Raw genomic sequence first — 18,303 nt, 5'->3', positions numbered from 1 at the left:
AAAAGGGTGTCAGTAAAGTTATACTGGTATCTATAGGAATCCTTATGGTGTCATTATGATGTATTTTCTCTAAGTGGCAGCTAGGTATTGATTATATCTGACATTTTAGATAAACAGTGACTTCAACTAATAAAACTTGATCAGCACTGATCAGGTTTTATTAGTCAATATAAGTCATCAGGTGCTGATCATTTTAACTAACTTTCTGTCCCTGCTTTCTGTTTGTGTTTCTTTTACAGAAACCTACGTTCCTCCATTTAGAAGTACAAACCTTCACACACATTTACATGATATGACTTTTTAATTAATATGGCTTTCATGGTTTCATCTGGGTCTCTTTGGTGGTAACACTTGACAAGAACCAGTACCTATTGGGAAACATTAAGCTAACCATGGGCAGGTTTCCAGTATGTGACCCTTTTTTCTGGCTCTGCTGGGTCTTATCTACTTGCATCTTGGAGTAACTTTGGGTGTTTTCCACTGGGAAATCGCACTCTAACCTGTTAATGTGCGGTTTGGTTCTGCTCCTCGTTACTGTGGACGGGCTGTGATCACCTCAAGGTTCTGGTTCTGATGGACTCAAATAAACCAGATATTTAATTTGGTTTCATAGAAGTTCAATGCTGACCCAAACATAATTATAAACACTCAGGTCAGCTGATTATTGTGGCGTACATATAATATAGTTACATTCTGGCACTTTATTTTTTTAAATGTGAAACATTCTGGATTCAGACAATGGAGTCAAAAAATGTAAACAAATTCCCACGCCTGAACTTTGTTTTATTTTTAACTCTAAACAAAAAGTGAAATTCACATTACACCAAGTTAATGTGTAATTTGGACAAACTGCAGCTCAGACAGAAGCTGATCACAGCTTCACTGTTTCTCTCTCCTTTATTGCTGCCTGTTTTTCAGAGACAAGCTGCTAAATCAAAAACAGGCAAAAGTTACCACATTTTTTTATTAAACAAATTTTAAAAAGGATTTACACCAGGAAGGAAGGGATTGTAATGTCTTGTTTTTTACTTGAACAGGGATTTTAATTAAAACTTTTAACATCATAAGAGATCAAGTGTAGATCATTCCTTTCTAATTCACTTTCCTGCTTTCTGCTCGTTTCTTTTACAGGCACCTGAAGAGAACGCAGGCGATGTACGAACCTTCACACACATCTAGTATCTGTATCACGTGGCCCAGATGTTTTTATTTATATATTTATTTAGTGATCCAGTAAACACAGATCTAAGGACATTGAAGCTAGAATAACAGAGATCGACATCAGATGGGATTGGTGGATGTTAAATACTGTAACAATCGTGAATCCTTTTCTCTCTCCTGTATATAGGAGGGAGTTCCAATCCCAAAAATGAAAAACACACAATTACTATTTGAAACCTATATAGAGTCACTCACAACCTTAAGGAGAGGTGTGACTTACAATAAGTTTCACTGATGCAAATCTCTGTATTTACTGAGGTAATCGGACTGGTTGTTTCTGCCACAGTTGGTCCTTCTTAGTTTATCACCAAAGAAAGTCCTATTATCCAACAATTGCTCAGGCAATGGAGCACTTAATCCCACTGTTGCTTTTGGCTACTTCTGGACAGTTTGTTGGATGTTAAATGAACTTTGGCAATCAGGGCTCCTCCCCTCTCTCCTCCACAGAGAAGGGAGCTCCAGTCCCAGAAATTAAAATGAATGAAATTATAACCACTAACTCCCAAAAGTCATAGCAGTTCCTGAAGGGCTCAGCATGGTCGAATCAAAGTCACAAGGTTTCAGGATGTTAATTTTCACACACACCCTTCCACAAGCCACAGTGAGCCGAGCTCCTGTGAAACTCCTCCCATTGCAGTATTTGTCACGGTCTCTTGTCATATGTGTGGCTTACAACAATAAACACAGCGATTGTGACATCATGGAGGAGCAACTATCATGAGTTCACTAGTTCAATCAATAACACAATAGTTTAATATGCAGGGGGGCGAAATCTACAGGTGTCATGATGTTAAGCAAGAGTTAGAACTGGAAGAAATTAATTTTAATTTCTGGCATTTTAGATGAAGTACAACTAATATACTTTAAGCAGATTATACCTTTCTAACTCACTTTCTGCTTGTGTTTCTTTTACAGAGATCTCCAGAGACTGAGGTAGAAGCACAAACATTCACTCACAAATCCAGTATTTGCATCATGTGGCTCAGATGGTTTTACTTAATATGGCTTTCACTTTAGAAAACGATCCATGTTTCTGATCGGTCTTATTTAATGGTAATACTTAACAAAAACCAGTACTTATGGAGTTAGTACTGGTTTTTGAAGTTATAGGCAACAGTGGTATCAACTTGCATTTTTTTCTGGAGCATTTTACTAAACCTGTATGTATTATAAATGTCGGATCCAAAACCAGGCCTGTTTAGTTAACACAGATCTAAGCACAGTGGAGCCTTGATATGAGATGGGATTGATAGACATGAAATGAACAGTGGTAATAATGACTCCTTTCCTCTTTCTTGCACGTATCAGAAACTTCCAGCGGTAATGAAAGGTTCTCTGTACCACCATAGCATCGAGGCACAGCGCCCAAAACAGACACCGAAGATGCAATCACAGGTTTGAGTCCACATCTGTTGAATTTTGCTGCATGTCTTCTTCTTCTCTCACAACTTACTTTTATGTCATTCCACGATCAAATAAAGGTCAGGAGCTCTTAAAAAAAAAAAAAAATAATAATAATCTGTGCGATTGACCGAGTACTTTCAAGTACAGACCACATGCTTACAGAGGATACAAAGTCCACACACTGTTCTGAGAAGACATGTTGGGTGTACTTGTGAAATACTCTCAGGATACCAATGGAAACTAGATGAGTACGTACAGATTATGGAGTACTTGCTTCCATAAATACCTTTAGGGATTTGATACAGACAGGATATTCATAGGCTGACTACAGGTGACAGGACACATAAAGCGTACCTGCAGGAGTACTTACTGGATACGTGGATTGCACTTTCAGAGTTCCTACATAATGCCAATGGGACCAAAAAGTCCCAAAAGCTTCTAAAACTGTTTTAAACTGTTTTAACAGTATTAAAACAGTTTTACAGTTGTAATACTGTAAAACTGAAGCATACAAAAGAGCATATTGTATTCAAGTTACAGTTATTGGAGTAAAACACACACAGGGTAACATTAGCATTGACATAGGCCCAAAAATATCCATATAATCAAAAGTGTAGCCAAAAGGACCCACAAATAATGATTAGCATGATGCTAAAATACATTGCTAATTCGCATCGTATTTTTCTCTGATTTCTCAGACCTAAACAATTTAAAGAACCTCAGATGAGTTTCTAGCACAGCACTTAACTGTTCGACACTGACAGATGTTTCCAGGCCGTCAAGAAGACAAAATGGAAAAGTTTTTTGCTCAGACTACAGGAGCCTTGTAAGACAAACTGTACCAAACTCCAACTATAACCCTCTCTGGAAGTACAAGAGATATTCCTGGACTTGACACTAATTTAATGAGTATTACGGGCAATGACATGGACAGCTATGCATTTAATGGCCCTAATTTATCAAAAATGGATAAACTGTATGATTACTTCTTAATCGGTTTGGATCAGAGCATAGGATGCCGTTTGTACTGTTTATTCACTTACACAATGTACAAAACTTAATTAACTTTAAAAAGGAGAGATGTGTGGCACCATGTTATAGCAAAGAATAATTTCCACCTGCAGCCTCTGGACAGGTTAATGTGATCAAGTATTATTAACAGGTCATGAATTGATAAAAAGCCAGTATAGTAGTTAACTACATACATGTCCAATAATTAATTATTCACATCTCATCAAAACAAACCTAACCACTCAAACTACAAACCAACATACAATTCATGGAACTATTTCTTTGCCTTCATCAACAATGAGTTTTTATGCAACCGTGTAACTTTTATATGTTATCTGGTAAACTATACGCTAGAACCTCTCAGCAAAGCTTGATTTGTTGTGTTTTCTGTTGTTTTGTTGTTTTAGATGTTATGTACTGCGTTGTCATGCCGGTTCTGTTCAAACTGTTTCTAGAACATACAGGTCCGACATCAATGTGGCCAGGCTATGGAAAGTGAAATTGAACCACAGATTTAGTGAATAACGTGTGATTTAAGAATATGGATCAGCTTCTCATATAGTGCCAGGGTTGTGTTGATGGTTAAATCATAAATTAAAAACAGTATTTTGTATTTATTCAGAATCTAATCTGGAACATTTACAATATTATTGATGGAAAACATGTTGGAAAGGATGCTGTCACTTCTACTAAACTAAATCAGCTTAATCTTTTATCAAGGTAGCTTAAGTGAAAACCTGTTATAGAGAAAATAAACATTGAGAGGTCTGAACAATTTAATGCCTTCAGATTTAAGGATTCTCTAGGCTAAACTCAATAGTGTGAGCAACAGAAAACAGAAATATTGCTGCCCTGTTTAGTTTATTGATGTGTTTGTATTTTTCTCCATTATATGTCAATTATAGGTTCGCAGATATTATAGTTCCAAGATTGCTGCCGCAACACTGCCGCCTGTCACTGAAGCACTCAGTCGTGTTGGTTCTGTTCCTAATGACCCGACTACATCAGACTTCATGAATGAAAACAGGGTTAGTACCTTTTTAAATGTGTTTAAATGCTGGGAAACAATTGTGATGTGTGTAGAACATAGAACGTATTCATACATTGTAAAATCTTTTTTTATTTTTTTTATCAATGAACATGTGAGCGTTAAAGGAGACCTATTATGCAAAATAATTTTTTTTATACTTCTGTTTGGGTCTCAGCTGATTTTAAGAAACAGCACAGGTGCTTTAAACAACACTCAGCTCTGTTTTTGGTGTTTGGAAAATGAGTCGTTTCAAAAATCAATTGCTGTGTCATAATCGACGGGAACTGCGCTGTTACCTAGCAACCCCAGCAGCACGTTTGGTCAGCTGGTTTTACCACTGTATGCACTGTACAATGGCTGCTGAAAAAAAACAAGTGTTCTATTGTTTACTTACCATCCAGAAACCATTTGCTGCTTTCTTGTTACTTGTGCAAGATGTTTAATTCTGCTTTTCAAAGATGTGTGGTTGTATAATAATTTGCAGCCATTTTACGGGTGAGTGTAAATGTTGAGTTGGGGTCGTGGGCAACATACCTTATATGGATTTAGTGACAAGACTCCCTAAAACAGCTCATTCTGAAAGGAGCTCAAAATGGACAGAACTCACCAGACTAAAATCTAATAATACAAAAATGATTTTGTGCAAAAAAATGAAATGAACATGCTTTGTATCACCCATAGTCCTATCTTAATCTGTTCAAGAGAGCATAAAAGGTTGCCTTTAAGCAAAATAAGCACCAAGTAATGAATTAAATTGTCCATCCAGGCAGTGGACAGTGTCCTGCGCAGTTTTCTAGCTTCTGTTTATGGTTCACATAAATATTTAGCTTAAACTGAATAAACACCATCCAACAATCAGAGCTGTTTAAAGTCTTTATAGTTGTTCTTGTGTCTGAATTTCTCTGCTGCAGATGGGTATGTCTGTTACTCCCGCGTCCTCCAGGACAGAATATGGCCTTTGGTCTGACCCACCACAACTGCAAAGACAGTCTGCTGGTTCTGCCCCCTCACCTGCTGATTTTGGACCCTCACCTGCTGCTGAGTATTTAGACTCAATACACACATACATGAGGTGCCCTCTATTAGCAGTTTCTTCTGTGGAACCAGCTGCGTTACATTCACCTTTAGTTCAGCCATTATCAGACCGTAGGTCCAAAACAAGCTCTAATGCTGGTATAAGTCAAGGATTATTTGGGCAACCTCTCCCATTATCTGGATCTCCAAGTAAAGGCTCCATTCTTCGCAGGGTGGTATCTAGTGCTGTGCAGCAGGAAGCCACACGTGATTCTGCAGGCGAAGCTCCTTTGAGGCATTTTGCATCTGAATGTTTTTTAAACCAAGAAGAAGAACTCTCAGCCTTTCAAGAGAATGCAGGACGGACAGTCTTGTCTGAGGTTCCAGAATCTGATCCAACACCTCCCCGTAGTTTTACTGCTCTTCAAGCTCAAGCTCCTCAACTTAAATCTCGAACAGCTCTCCGTAAAAAGTCCATCAAACTGGACCAAAGAGTAGCTCCACCACCAGCTCTTCAAGCATTTAGTGAAGCTTCACTACCTCCCCTTCAAGTAGCTAGTGGAGCTCCTCCTCCTCCACCTCCAGGGGCCAGTGGAGCTCCTCGTCGTCCTCCAAGGGCCTTTGGAGCTTTTCGTCGTCCAATGCGCATAGAGGCTCCTTCACCTCCAGGGGCTATTTTAGCTCCTCCTCCTCCTCCTCCTCCAGGGGCCAGTGGAGCTCCACCTCCTCCCCCTCCAGTGGTCAGTGGAGCTCCTCCTCCTCCATTTCCAGGGGCCATTTTAGCTCCTCCTCTTCCATTTCCAGTGGTCAGTGGAGCTCCTCCTCCTCCATTTCCAGGGGCCATTTTAGCTCCTCCTGCACCTTCAATGGCCTTTGGAGCTCCTCCTCGTCCAATGCGCATAGGGGCTCCTCCACCTCCAGGGGCCATTTTAGCTCCTCCTCCTCCTCCATGGGCCAGTGAAGCTCCTCCTCCTCTTCCTCATATTCGTGACAGGGAAATCTGTAGTTCAAAGTCAGTGGGTCCTGAGCTTCGTCAGAAACAGCTACATCGTCAATTTGAGTGAGTTCTTGAACACACAAACTATTCTATCTTTATCAGCACTGAGCTGATATTTTCCATCTTATTACCTGGAATTGAGTCTTTTGTGTTGTGTGATGTTGGTCCAGAGGTCCACGCCCAAAAAAGCTGGACCTGCAGCTGAAGTGGATTAAGATCTTCCAACTGCAGCAGGCGGTAAGATGTTTTGCTCCGTTGTTTAAATCGGTCCAAAGCTCAGAGAAAAAACTTATATCACGAATCATTAAAAAGATCTCATCTATATTTTATTTTATGAAGTAATAAAAACGTCTGCTCAACTCCGGTTTGTTTGTCTACAAAGTCCTGCTTGTTTGTGTAAGTGTGAATAATCAAAGTGATGCGAACCAGTGAGAGAAATGGCTCGTGGATTTTACCGATGACAGGAGAGAAATCCTACAACCGCTAAAATCTGACTCCATTTTTATTTACATTTTCTGAAGAAGGAGCATGCAGTCAGCTTCTTTTTAGATGTTTTTGTGTCGTTTCCTTCAGCGGTTCTTGGTGCAGCCCCACCACAGACGAAGAGGCAAACAGGTTTTTCTATTAGTTTCGATAGTTTGATAGTTCAGTGCGAAAGCAAACTGCACCATATGAAAATGTAACAAGTGTTGCAATTTGCTGCTGTTTGAACTAAGATTTAGCTGTTGGACAGATGGACTAATATCTAACTCTATTTTGGAGTCGGATAGTTGTTGCTATGAGGTGCCGATGTGCTGTTCAGTCTACAACCATCCGCCTCTGGTCTCATCTGTCCAAACAATGTTGTTACAGAGGTCTTTGTTATTTTAAAGAATACAAGTTTCCTCAAATGTTCCAAGGAAACATAAAACATGCTGTAAGGTCTGCAGTGGGATATTTATTGACCTAAAAAAGGCATTGGATACAATAAATCATAAAATGTTGCCACATAAAGTTATCTTGATAACAGACAGCAATTTGTACGAATTGATCAGTCTTAATATGCTTCACTGTTACCTGTGGTGCCCCATAAGGCTCAGTACTGGGTATAAGATTGTTTATTATATATGTTAATAAGATATGTTTTGCTTTTGTCACAGCACTTTTCTCTCTAGAAGTCATGGACACAGAGATAATTTATTAAGTTTTTGCTGGTTTTATTGAAAAAAAAAAATCAGTTTCAACCTGAGTTGTAACTTGTGTCAATCTTCTGTGTGCTGCAGGACGGATACTGGGAGTTAACTGTTGAGCTGGGAAAATTGATCAATGTCAACGTGGATGTGTTTGCTAACGTGTTCCTGAAGAACAAAGGCATTCATTCTCTGGGTGAGCGTTCACGTTACGCTCTGTGGAAGAGCTGTTAATGTTAAGACATTCACTGATCTGATTCTTTTTTACTATTTATATTCCAGAGAAAGATTAAAATAAACCTGGTGGTTTTAAATCTCAGACAGTCGTCTAGGTTTGGTTTACTCCAGTGTTGAAACTGAACAACATGTTTACGTTAAAGGTGCAAAGGTCAACGCAGGCATCCAGAGGCTGGTGGCGACTCTGCTGGTTCTGCAGCTGATGAGGGAGGAGAAGCTGGAGGAAGGAAAACTGCTGCAGAGTCTGTTTCACCTGATGGAGCCGACCGGGTCCAGGTCAGAACCCACAACAGAACACATAGACACATGAGGAGAACCCGGCCACACAGACATGAACTCTCACATGGAAATTTAGTTCAGTCGGTCGTAAAAATGATTTTTAAATGACTAATCTGAACCGTCCCAGCAGTGCAGTGCTCTTAGCTTAGCATATGTATACATCACAATATACATTCTTATTGATTTATATATCAAATCTTATATTTATTTTGTGGTCATTTTTAACCTTTCTGCACAAACGTTAAAACAGAAAAAAACATAATGCTAAAAAAAAACACAAGACAAAATAAGTACAAAAATAGACGAGCAATATTTAAATTTCTATCAATCGCAGGAACACAAAGTGAAGCCTGGATAAAGTCTAGATAAAAGCACGAGATTATTACACCTTCACTTTATTACATATAAAGCAGAATTTTTCCTCTACATTCTCTAAAACATATCTCCAAGGAATTCCTGCTAAGTCTGTAGACAAAGTAATTTAAGAAAACATAATCAATCCTTATGTGCTAAACTTTGTTTAATAAATTATGTATATATATATTTTTTAAATAAATTTTTGTGAGTGTTTGCTTCCAGGTGAGTGTTTCTGAATGTTTTCCCCTGCAGGCCTGAGTGCTGGCAGCAGGTGAAGAAGGCAGTGGACTGGGTGCGCTGGGCCGACCGGGAGTATCCGTGCGCCTGCAGCCGGCTGGAGCTCGGCTGGAGCTGGGAGTCTTCCACCCGCCAGCTGCTGGGCTTCGAACGCATTCCCCCGTTCTCACCGCTCATCAGCCTGGAGCTGCAGAAGACCGCAGCGCCGCTGGCCGTCCACTGAGGAAATGATGCAACACTTTCTGAAAGTTGTATATCAGTTTGTATTTTGTTTTGCTTTTTATCTGCTGTTTTTGTGCAAAGAGATCAAGATCAAAATTACATGAAAAAATATTAAAACATGAGAGGAAGGAAGAGAAAGATTCATGTTTCATCCACTTAAACGACACAAAATTAGTAAAACTACACTCACAGATGGATTTATAGAATTAGAAACAAAGCCGTTGTCAATCACAAACTGGAGAACATAATTGATTCCTCAATCTAAACGTCTTCCTTCCTAACAGATTCAGAAAGCCAAACCTTGGTGGTTTGCTTTTATCTTAGAAACTAACAAGAATAGATTAAAATGTGTTTTAATCTATTTGGAGTTTAATTCTTGTATTATAAAACTAATTTTTTGGGAGAAATTAGCTAATTTTTGAACTTGCTTTCAGATATTACTTTCATCTGAAGATGGCTTAGAACTAAAATATGATTTTTCTTTTCTTCATTTTTTTTGTTTTGCAGCAGTTTAAGGGGCCTTTGTTTTTACAAACTGTTTAAACTTGCTTTTATTCATTCCTTTATATATAAAAATCAGCTTTCACCTGGAAATAGTTGCAGGTATTAGAAATACAAACAGCAAAAATAATCTGCACCTATTTTCAGTATCAGTTAATCTAAAGCAACAGTATTTTTCACCATCTATGACAGTTACATGTTAAAATAAAATTTCTGAGGCTCTTTACTCGGTTATTATGTCAGCAATAAATCATCCAAAGGATTCTAGAGGTGGTTTGCTTTTATACATGTTGATTGAGTCTGTAATCATTTTATTCGACTGATTAAAGTAATCTGAAAATGTTTTTTTAAATCTAATTCTTTTGAATGGCATAACAGAAAATTAAATCAACAAAGCTGAAGTTCTGTCCATGTATTTGTTTCAATCATCTCATCTTGTGATTCTCTCATTGAAACTTTGACATTTTCGATGAAGGAACGTATACAAATTATCTGTTTTGAATGCATTTTAATCAACTTCTTGTCTTTGTTTTCCTGTTGTTGTGTTTCAAATTATTTAATTCCTGGATATCAGTGTCTGTTTTTGTTCAATGTGAAATTTATCTAGATCTAAAATAAGATTAGTGCAATGTGTTTATGAATGACAGGGATGTTGGTGCACGGATACGTTGGTAATTAAAGATGCCAACCTATGATTTGTCAGCTCTTGTGTCAAACTAGGTAAATGACTCCCCTCAAAGACTAATTCTCTGAGCTTTAGCATTTTCCAGATTTAAAGAAATGCTTTATAAAATAAAGGGGATAAAGCTGAGACAGGTATTTTTTGTTTCCTTTTAATCTCATGTTATTTCAAAAGTCTCGAAGGTTATATTTCGCGCTGTGGACTGTTGACAGTTGAGGGGGGAAAAAAAGTGGACGGTTGAGAGCTGGCAATTTTTGGTTAAAGGTAACTTTAAGAGTTGTTCCTAAGAAAAGGTATTAACATTTTCATTTGATTTGAATCTCGAGGTATATCGAAAATGTTTCACAGTTATGTTATGGTGCAAAGCTATGTGTATTGTTAGCGAAGTCCCTGTGACCTTTTCCTTAGTACTGAAGTTATGCTAAGCTAGCAGAAATGTTGGAGCAGAGACGGGTACTCGGTTGGTCTGTAGTACATAAAATGCATTCAAGATCGTGTGAGTCTTTCGTTGAAGGCCAGTGATCCAGTCAGATTAGGAATGAATGTGACAATAAGCAGAAACGTCACCACCTTCAGTACCGGAGAAGAGACAATGAAGGGAAACTCTCCACCTGAACATCACCACCAAGCGCAGCACCTTCACCTGTGGTTAGTGCCAAATCCAAGAAGACTTGTACACACCACCAATGCCAACATGTGTGTGTGTGTTTTAACCCCTGTGGGAGACATTAAAGATACTCAGAGTTCACACAGAGTAGTAAAAGGCTGTAGAGGTAAGTTAAATTAACTTAAAGGCCATTTAAAGGTAGTAAAAGGTAACAAACAGGATTTGACTTGGTAGTTTTCATCATCCCTTCAGTATATTTTGACTTGTCCATTTATGATGACTTTTCATATTACATTTTTTTGTAAGGATGGTTTTCAAGAGCATTTGAACAGAGGCAAACCACGTCTGTTCAAATGTGGCCCGGGGGCCTTTGGTGGCCCTTCACACAGATTTTGTGTGGCACTCAACTGCAGTTCAAAAACGATAGAAAATTTGCTCATGCATCACAGGTGCTTGATGAGATGGAAACTTTTTATTTGTAATGCGGCTAATAATTTTCCTTCAATGGAAAATGTTTGTCTGTTTATAACCAATATCTTGCAATAAGTAGGCCGACATTTTTCCCAAGTTTTACTGAAAAGATTACTTTTCTGCACTCAGATTCTGTTATTACTGAAAATAAATTTGCTCAATCAAGCCCAGAAGAAAACGAGCCTAAAACAAACTGAAAACTAGATGCTTCTCTTATAATACAGCAAATGTCCAACGTTCCTTTATATTTATACATCCATTCCGTAACTACCGTTTTTTTACTCTCCACCGTAGTGGTTCCCAAACTTTTTCTCCTGCCTCCCCAGTGGTTTCCAAACTATTTCTGGGCACCCCCATGGCTTACAAATAGCTGTCTGGTTGAACATGTGTGTGAGCGAAGGGGGGGTGGATTCTTAGAGAGTCCCTGTTATACTCAGCCCGGCTCCAGACGAACAAGAGGGGGAACCAAAATGAATCGTAGCTGAACATAGACAACAACACCAGTAGCCTCCAAGCTACTTGTTAACAAGCTTAAGGTTCTGTATTGATATTAGCTAGTCATCTTTTAGCTAACATTACCTGCATCCAACAACTTTACTCAACTCAGTCGGTTAGTTTGGGGGGAAAACTGAAAAGTTCTTTGTGTTTTGCTGGTTTGCTGCCATGATCCTAACACACCTGTAGCTCTGCACAGCAGCAGCAGGTCTCCTTCACTGCCGCACAGGTGGAAACCCAGCGCGAGCGTCTTAGCCATAGGTTGTAGCGCTCGTTACGTTTAAAGGTGGCTCGGAAAAACTGGTTACGACATGTTAACAACAGATTAACATGTCGTAACCTGATAAAAGTGACAGAGGACACAGATATGGGAAGTGCGGAAGCCTCTACTGTATCAAATTGACAGAGGAATAACAGAGTTGGCCATTCTAAGGTACAAACCCAGTGCATACAGCGAACTTGTATTTTGTCTTTTGTTTTTTGTTTTTCATCCAGACTACTTCCCACGCCCCCCTGCAATGGCACGGCGCCCGCCTTAGGGGGCGCGCCCCACAGTTTGGGAACCTCTGCTCTACAGGCAGCATAACCTGTTTGACAACTGCTCAAACAGGTTATGCTTGAGCACAAAAACATTTTTAATGAAAAGAAGTTCAAATCACACTATGCCACGTGACATGGTAAAAAAAAACAAAACAAAACATCGTGCTATTCTTGAACGTTAAAAGTTACTTTTTTACCCGTTACTTTTTTGCACGTTTCTCGTATTTATTTATTCAATGAAGCTTTAGATTGTCTTTTAAGATCTCTTTTCTGTCAGGACTTTGAAAGTCTCTCCAACCGGAAGTTGCCAGTTGTGTCACTTGGCTCCGGTCCAAATAGCTGAAGCACAAATTTCTCCAGAAAGGGCGGGTTTCTGGGCTGTAGTGTTAAATCAGGTGAATAATTCAACCCAAGGAAATAAAGCAAAAATAACCAAGAAAATTTGTTTTTTGGGGGCATTTCTCACAGTTGTTCACAGATTCAGGTGTTTTACAGAAGAAGTTCAGGTTTGTGTTGCAGCTTCACGTCTGTGTTTGTTTTCAACTGGAAAAATTAATCAGATTTTAGTTTTGAAAATATTAGATTTTATCTGAGGTTTGCATACATGCTAAATATTTAGTTTAACTCTAAAGAGGTAGATTTTTGTCATTTTTTCAACCAATGATTTACAATAAGTAGAACCATGTTTATCCAGAGTTGTACTGAAAAAAAATTACTTTTCTGCATCCAAATCAAGTTGGATAAGTTTCGTGCTTTGAAAGAAAGTGTGTTCTTATTACTGAAAATAAATTTGTTAAATTGAGCCTAAAATAAACTGAAAACTAGAAGTCTTTCTTTTAATACAGCAAACATGGAACATTCCTTTTATCTTTTGGATCTTTAGCTAATATCAGTTGCGTAACTGAAGGTTTTTTCTTCTCCAGGCAGAATGGGCGTGTTTGACAGCTGCTCTGTGCTTCTGGAGCTCAAAAACCTGCCTTTCAAACAGAAGAAGAAGCTCAAATCAGTGGCGACGAAGAGCGGAGGGAGCATTTCTTCCACAATCAACAAATAGATGAGCGGATGCATTTTTACCTGAACGTTTGGTAAACTTTCAATGACAGTCTTTAACTGTTAATGAACCAGATAATACAACATTTATAGCACCGGTTATAGGTCTATAATTCTGAATTAATTACAGAACATCAGCTTTAAGTTTGACTGTTAAGCTCTAAAAGCTTTTAAGGCTTTTGGAGCTTTTAAAGCTTTTAGCCTTTCAAAACCTTTATGGTTTTTATAGCCATTTAAAGTCAAGATAACAAACTCAAGCTATAAGCCACTAAAGCTATCAGACTCCAGTTAACTACCTATTGCCGGTGCTGTAAATGTTGTATAATCTGGTTTATTAGCAATGTTACAAAATTTTATTAGCTTTAAATACGGTATATTATAGCTTTTTAGGATGGCAATATTTTGACTGATGGGTTTTAGCTTTATTCTTGGTATGAGTTATTGTTATATTTAGCAGTTATTAGATTTACATTTTGTAGATAATAACTTTACCCTTAGTATACGTTAGTTCTACTTATAATAGTTATCAGTATATTTTAGCTTTACATTGAGTAACTAAGATCTTTACACTTAACTTGACTTTTTTTCATAGTATTTTTGCAAACATATGGAGGAAAATTTGCATTTGAACAGAGTTTATCATTTAATACGAACTCTGCAACTTGGCATGCTGAGACGAACTGTTCTGAATTTATGACATACAAGACTTAGTGAGGACTTCATAATCTACCAAATTGAATTAATATTCCAGATATGGAAATACAGTGTCATATATTTGCCTACATTTCCCACAGTGCTCTCTGGTTGTGGCCTCCGACTTGTCCAAGCTGAGCTCCAACAGGCTGCGCAGCATCCAGAAGAACCAGACGTTGGTGGTCAGCTTGGACTATCTGTACAAACGTGAGCGCCGTTCTTCTGTCAGTGGAAGAGTCGAAGATGAACACTTCATCATCTCCAGGTCTTCCTCCCTGTAAGTCACTGAAGAGAGCTCGGCTAACACATAGAGGTCTAACCAAATACTGCAAATATAAATCCAAACAGAGAGCAGGAAAAACTCAAACTATAAGAAATAAGAATTAGATATAAAATACAGTCATTGCTGAAGGTTTACGGAGTGACAGGGATTTAGTTTCATGATATTTTTACAGCCTTAGTGTTAGAACATTTAGAGTAAGAGAAAGATGTTATGTTTTGGACCTGAGGGTCACCGTAGTGTTTTTATTAAACTATCTTTATTGGAAAAAAGTATTAACTCTAGTTAAGTCTTGGAATAATAATGTGTTTCTGTTTAATGTTGTTTCTGTTTGTTGCAGCCGAACTTCCAAAAGGTCCGACTTCATCAAAGGGACCAGCTGTAGAAAAAAACAATCTGAAGTTCAGGTGGGACCATCATCCTCATCATCTTCACTCCTGACACTACCTCACATCACGATGGTTTTACTTTGAAATAAGTTGAAGTTTTTGTATCTGACTTCCAAAGGCGAGATTTAGACTAAAGCTACAATAATGACTTTCTCAGAAAGATTTCCAGGAATAAAGGGGATTTGTGTGTGTGGGGAGACCGCTAAGCAATAAATTAAATTTGTCAATTTCTTAAAACCGGAAATAAATACAGAAATCATTTATTAAATATAGAATTAATAATATGTACCTCAATTGTTTTATTCATTTTAAAAGTAGCTATAATTCTTGTTCCTGTGCTGAAACACATCATGAGTTAACTTAACGATCAACTCCAGCCATCTAAGGTGGGATTAGAGCCTGACGTCTGATTGGCTCATTCCAACAGAGGCCATTACTGTACTGGGATGTGTTGACTAGTCATCATGTAGCTGACACTGAAATTACTGAGATTCTTTAGAAATTATTGCTCATAGGTTTTTACTTCCTGCTGGCTTGCTGCCATGGATATAACGAACACAGAGGAGCAGTTCTGCAGAGACAGAAGGTCTCTGTTGTTGCCCCAGGTGTAAAATCGGTTCAAGCTTCTCACACTCATGTTGAGTTTAGAGGCAGCGTTAGTGAACCAAGTTACAACATGTTAATAAGGATTAAACCATTATAATAACTGAAAAACGGCAGGAGATAGAGGAGTATGCAGTCCTCTACCTCCTGCCTTTTGTATAAAATAACCATGTTGTTTATTAATACAAAAAAAGGAGAAAATTAGTCATTATGCTCAGACTCGCATAAACGTTAGCAGAATTTTAAAAATCTGTTTCTCATCTCTGAAGTCTATTTCTTTAAATGCAAAATCAATCTACTCAGGTAGTAGTAGTAATAGTTCAAAATATACATACAATATACGTAAACGTATAAAGCAAAACTACTCCTACAAGTTTTTTTTTTCCTTTACCTGAAAACTCAAGCAAATGTAACTGAACTACTCACCTCTGAACACAGATAAAAAATCATTAGTTTATTCTTGTTAAGCTTAGCGTGATATACTGGTATACTAACTAGTCATCATTTAGGCAACATTAGTCAAGTTATAATTTATTATCAATTCATCATATGTGCTAGACATACAAATAATCAAAATCATGTTTCTTGCCATCCCTCTGTCAAACTTAAAACTTGGGCATGACAATAAATAAGAACAAATTGTAAGGAAGTTTTCCATAATCCAAATAAAAACACAACAGTAGTATTAAAAATCCCATAAACCAGTTGCCATATACAATTTCAAAAAACACAAACTATTACACAGTGCAATAAAATATTCTTTCGATAATAGTGAAACACTGAGCCAATCAGAGAAATGCACATTTTATTTAGGAAAACAGAGTAATAGCAAAATCATTTATTCTCAGGGATCAAGCTAGAGAGAGGTAGAGAAGGGAGAAGTGAACACATAAAATTCTCTTTAATATCTTCTTCAGTCACAGACACAGCACTTCCCATCCAGCTCCCTCATCTCACGGAGACGTTTTCTCAGGCTTCGTTCAAAGAAACCGAAACCTTGTTAAAGCAGTGGTTCCCAAACTTTCTCTCCTGGCCCCCCCCAGTGGTTTCCAAACTATATCATGTTAACAACGGATTAAACAGTTTTAACTGCTGATAAAAGTGACAGAGGAGACAGATATGGGAAGTGCGGAAGCCCCTACTGTATCAAACTGACAGAGGAATAACAGAGTTGGCCATTCTAAGGTAAAACCCCAGAGCACAGGGTTCATGGGTTTGTTTTGTTTGTTTTTTTTCATCCAGACGGCTTTCCCCCCCCCGCCCCCGCCCCTGCAATGGCACAGCGCTCCCCCTAGGGGGCACTTTCCACTTCAGTAACAAGAAATGAAAGTTGTCATTTAACCCTCAACTCATTAATTTACCCAGAATCTACAAGGAGTCGGACTCTGCTCTCCCGACGTTCCCCGATGATTTCCAGGTGGCGAAGTACTCCGTTTTCGGACAGGTGAGGAAGAAGTTTTATCCTCCATTTCTGTTTTGATGCTGGGATTCGTACTGATGGAGGTTTGTCTGCAGGAGAACGGCAGCAGGTTTTGCGTGTTGGAGCTGCAGAGCGCCAAAGGCGAGCAGGGACGGCGCTACCGTGTGGCCAGATACCGGAAGGACAACGTGGCGTCGAAGGTATGAAACCATAGACATGTAAAAAGATTAATGTCTATGTGTGAAACCATTAAGACATCAGACAGATCATGAGCTTCATAAATATTTATTATTTATTATGCTAAGAAAATAATAAATAAATGTTGCAATGAAGTCCTAAGTTATAACTATTCTCGTATTATTACAACTTTATTATTGTGTTATTACAAGAATATGTTATATTACAACTTAATTCTCATAATGCTATGAATTTGTTCTTGATTGACTTTAATCTCGTCCAAGTTTATTCTTGTAATTTAATTTTTTATTAGTATTGTCCTAATTCTCCATCATACTATCAGGGCTTATGTGTGCAAAATGGATACATAGGCCTGTCCCAATAACAAATTTTGCTGGGTGATTAATTGTCCCAGAAATTATTGCGGTAAACAATATTGTTTATTGCAACAAGCCTATGGATACAGTAACATTTTCAGTAGGATTACAAACAGGTATTTCTTTAACGTTTCTGCTTTTTGTCTCCCAAATTAACCTTAAAATCATGTTGGAACAAAACAAATCTGCAACTGTTTTCCAACAGGAGGCGGCTGTGATGGATCAGCTGGTGTTCCTGTCCACCTCAGAAGAAGCTGTGGACGTTTACAAGGAGCTGAGTGAAGAACTGGAGCGCTCTGAGCTGCAGAGGATGAGCAGCTTACCTGCTGAGGCGCCACACCTGGGCTCCGCCCCCCTGGAGCAGGTCTGATACACGCTGCACCACATGTGACATTATGTGACTTGTTTGTGTGTGGAAAATTAATCATGCATCAGCCAAATGTGTTGCCATCCCTGGAGAATTAATTGTTTACACTGCATGGCAGAAGTATTCAAACCCCTTGAAATCATTTTTTGTGGTGTTTTCATGACTGATTAATGCAAAGTGGTGCATAATTGTGAACAAGAAAGAATACAAAGTTCTTTTGTAAAAATTTTTTACAAATAAAAATATAAGAAAATGTAGGCTGCATTTGTATTTGACTGGAAAGTATCTAAAATCTGGTTCTTTAATATAAGTTTTTATAGTGCATATTATAGTGGTAGTGGTAGATGGAACATCTACCACTGTGTCAGAGGTTTGCTCTATTACTGCAAGGAGCGGAGCCAGTGTCATTTAAATTGCTTCTCTGTTTGCTCGTCATTTTCATGGATGGGTGTAAACGTTAAGTTGGGGCGTGG

At 38.3% G+C, this 18,303-nt stretch overlaps 2 protein-coding genes across 2 annotated transcripts in view; both read left to right on the top strand.

The window, feature by feature from the left end:
• Positions 1-30: 30 nt before the first annotated feature.
• On the top strand, positions 31-10,490 carry LOC106954044 (SH3 domain-containing protein C23A1.17-like). Its single transcript, XM_015043269.1, has 9 exons — positions 31-1,155; positions 2,137-2,154; positions 2,530-2,616; positions 4,542-4,664; positions 5,578-6,740; positions 6,848-6,914; positions 7,940-8,042; positions 8,227-8,359; positions 8,972-10,490. The coding sequence occupies exons 3-9, from the start codon at positions 2,545-2,547 to the stop codon at positions 9,177-9,179; spliced, it is 1,869 nt and encodes a 622-aa protein (XP_014898755.1). The 5' UTR covers positions 31-1,155; positions 2,137-2,154; positions 2,530-2,544; the 3' UTR covers positions 9,180-10,490.
• Positions 10,491-13,402: 2,912 nt separating this feature from the next.
• Positions 13,403-18,303, top strand: part of LOC106954035 (poly [ADP-ribose] polymerase 4-like) — a 36,478-nt gene continuing 31,577 nt past the window's right edge. The window contains 7 exon segments of the mRNA XM_015043256.1: positions 13,403-13,524; positions 14,315-14,431; positions 14,433-14,530; positions 14,838-14,904; positions 16,855-16,933; positions 17,005-17,109; positions 17,669-17,827. Of these exon segments, the coding sequence (XP_014898742.1) occupies positions 13,403-13,524; positions 14,315-14,431; positions 14,433-14,530; positions 14,838-14,904; positions 16,855-16,933; positions 17,005-17,109; positions 17,669-17,827 (747 nt within the window).

This window comes from Poecilia latipinna, unplaced genomic scaffold (assembly GCF_001443285.1).
Source record: "Poecilia latipinna isolate Pla-1442-1.1 unplaced genomic scaffold, P_latipinna-1.0 Scaffold622, whole genome shotgun sequence".
Classification (NCBI taxonomy): Eukaryota; Metazoa; Chordata; class Actinopteri; order Cyprinodontiformes; family Poeciliidae; genus Poecilia; species Poecilia latipinna.
Note: the sequence above shows the minus strand (reverse complement) of the source record. Positions and strands in the feature narration are given on the sequence as shown.

Coding starts and splice junctions, on each gene's coding strand:
- LOC106954044 (XM_015043269.1), top strand. CDS start 2,545: ATGAAAGGTTCTCTGTACCACCATAGCATCGAGGCACAGCGCCCAAAA. Junction 8,043..8,226: donor CAAAGGCATTCATTCTCTGG/GTGAGCGTTCAC, acceptor TTTACGTTAAAG/GTGCAAAGGTCAACGCAGGC. Junction 8,360..8,971: donor ATGGAGCCGACCGGGTCCAG/GTCAGAACCCAC, acceptor TTTCCCCTGCAG/GCCTGAGTGCTGGCAGCAGG.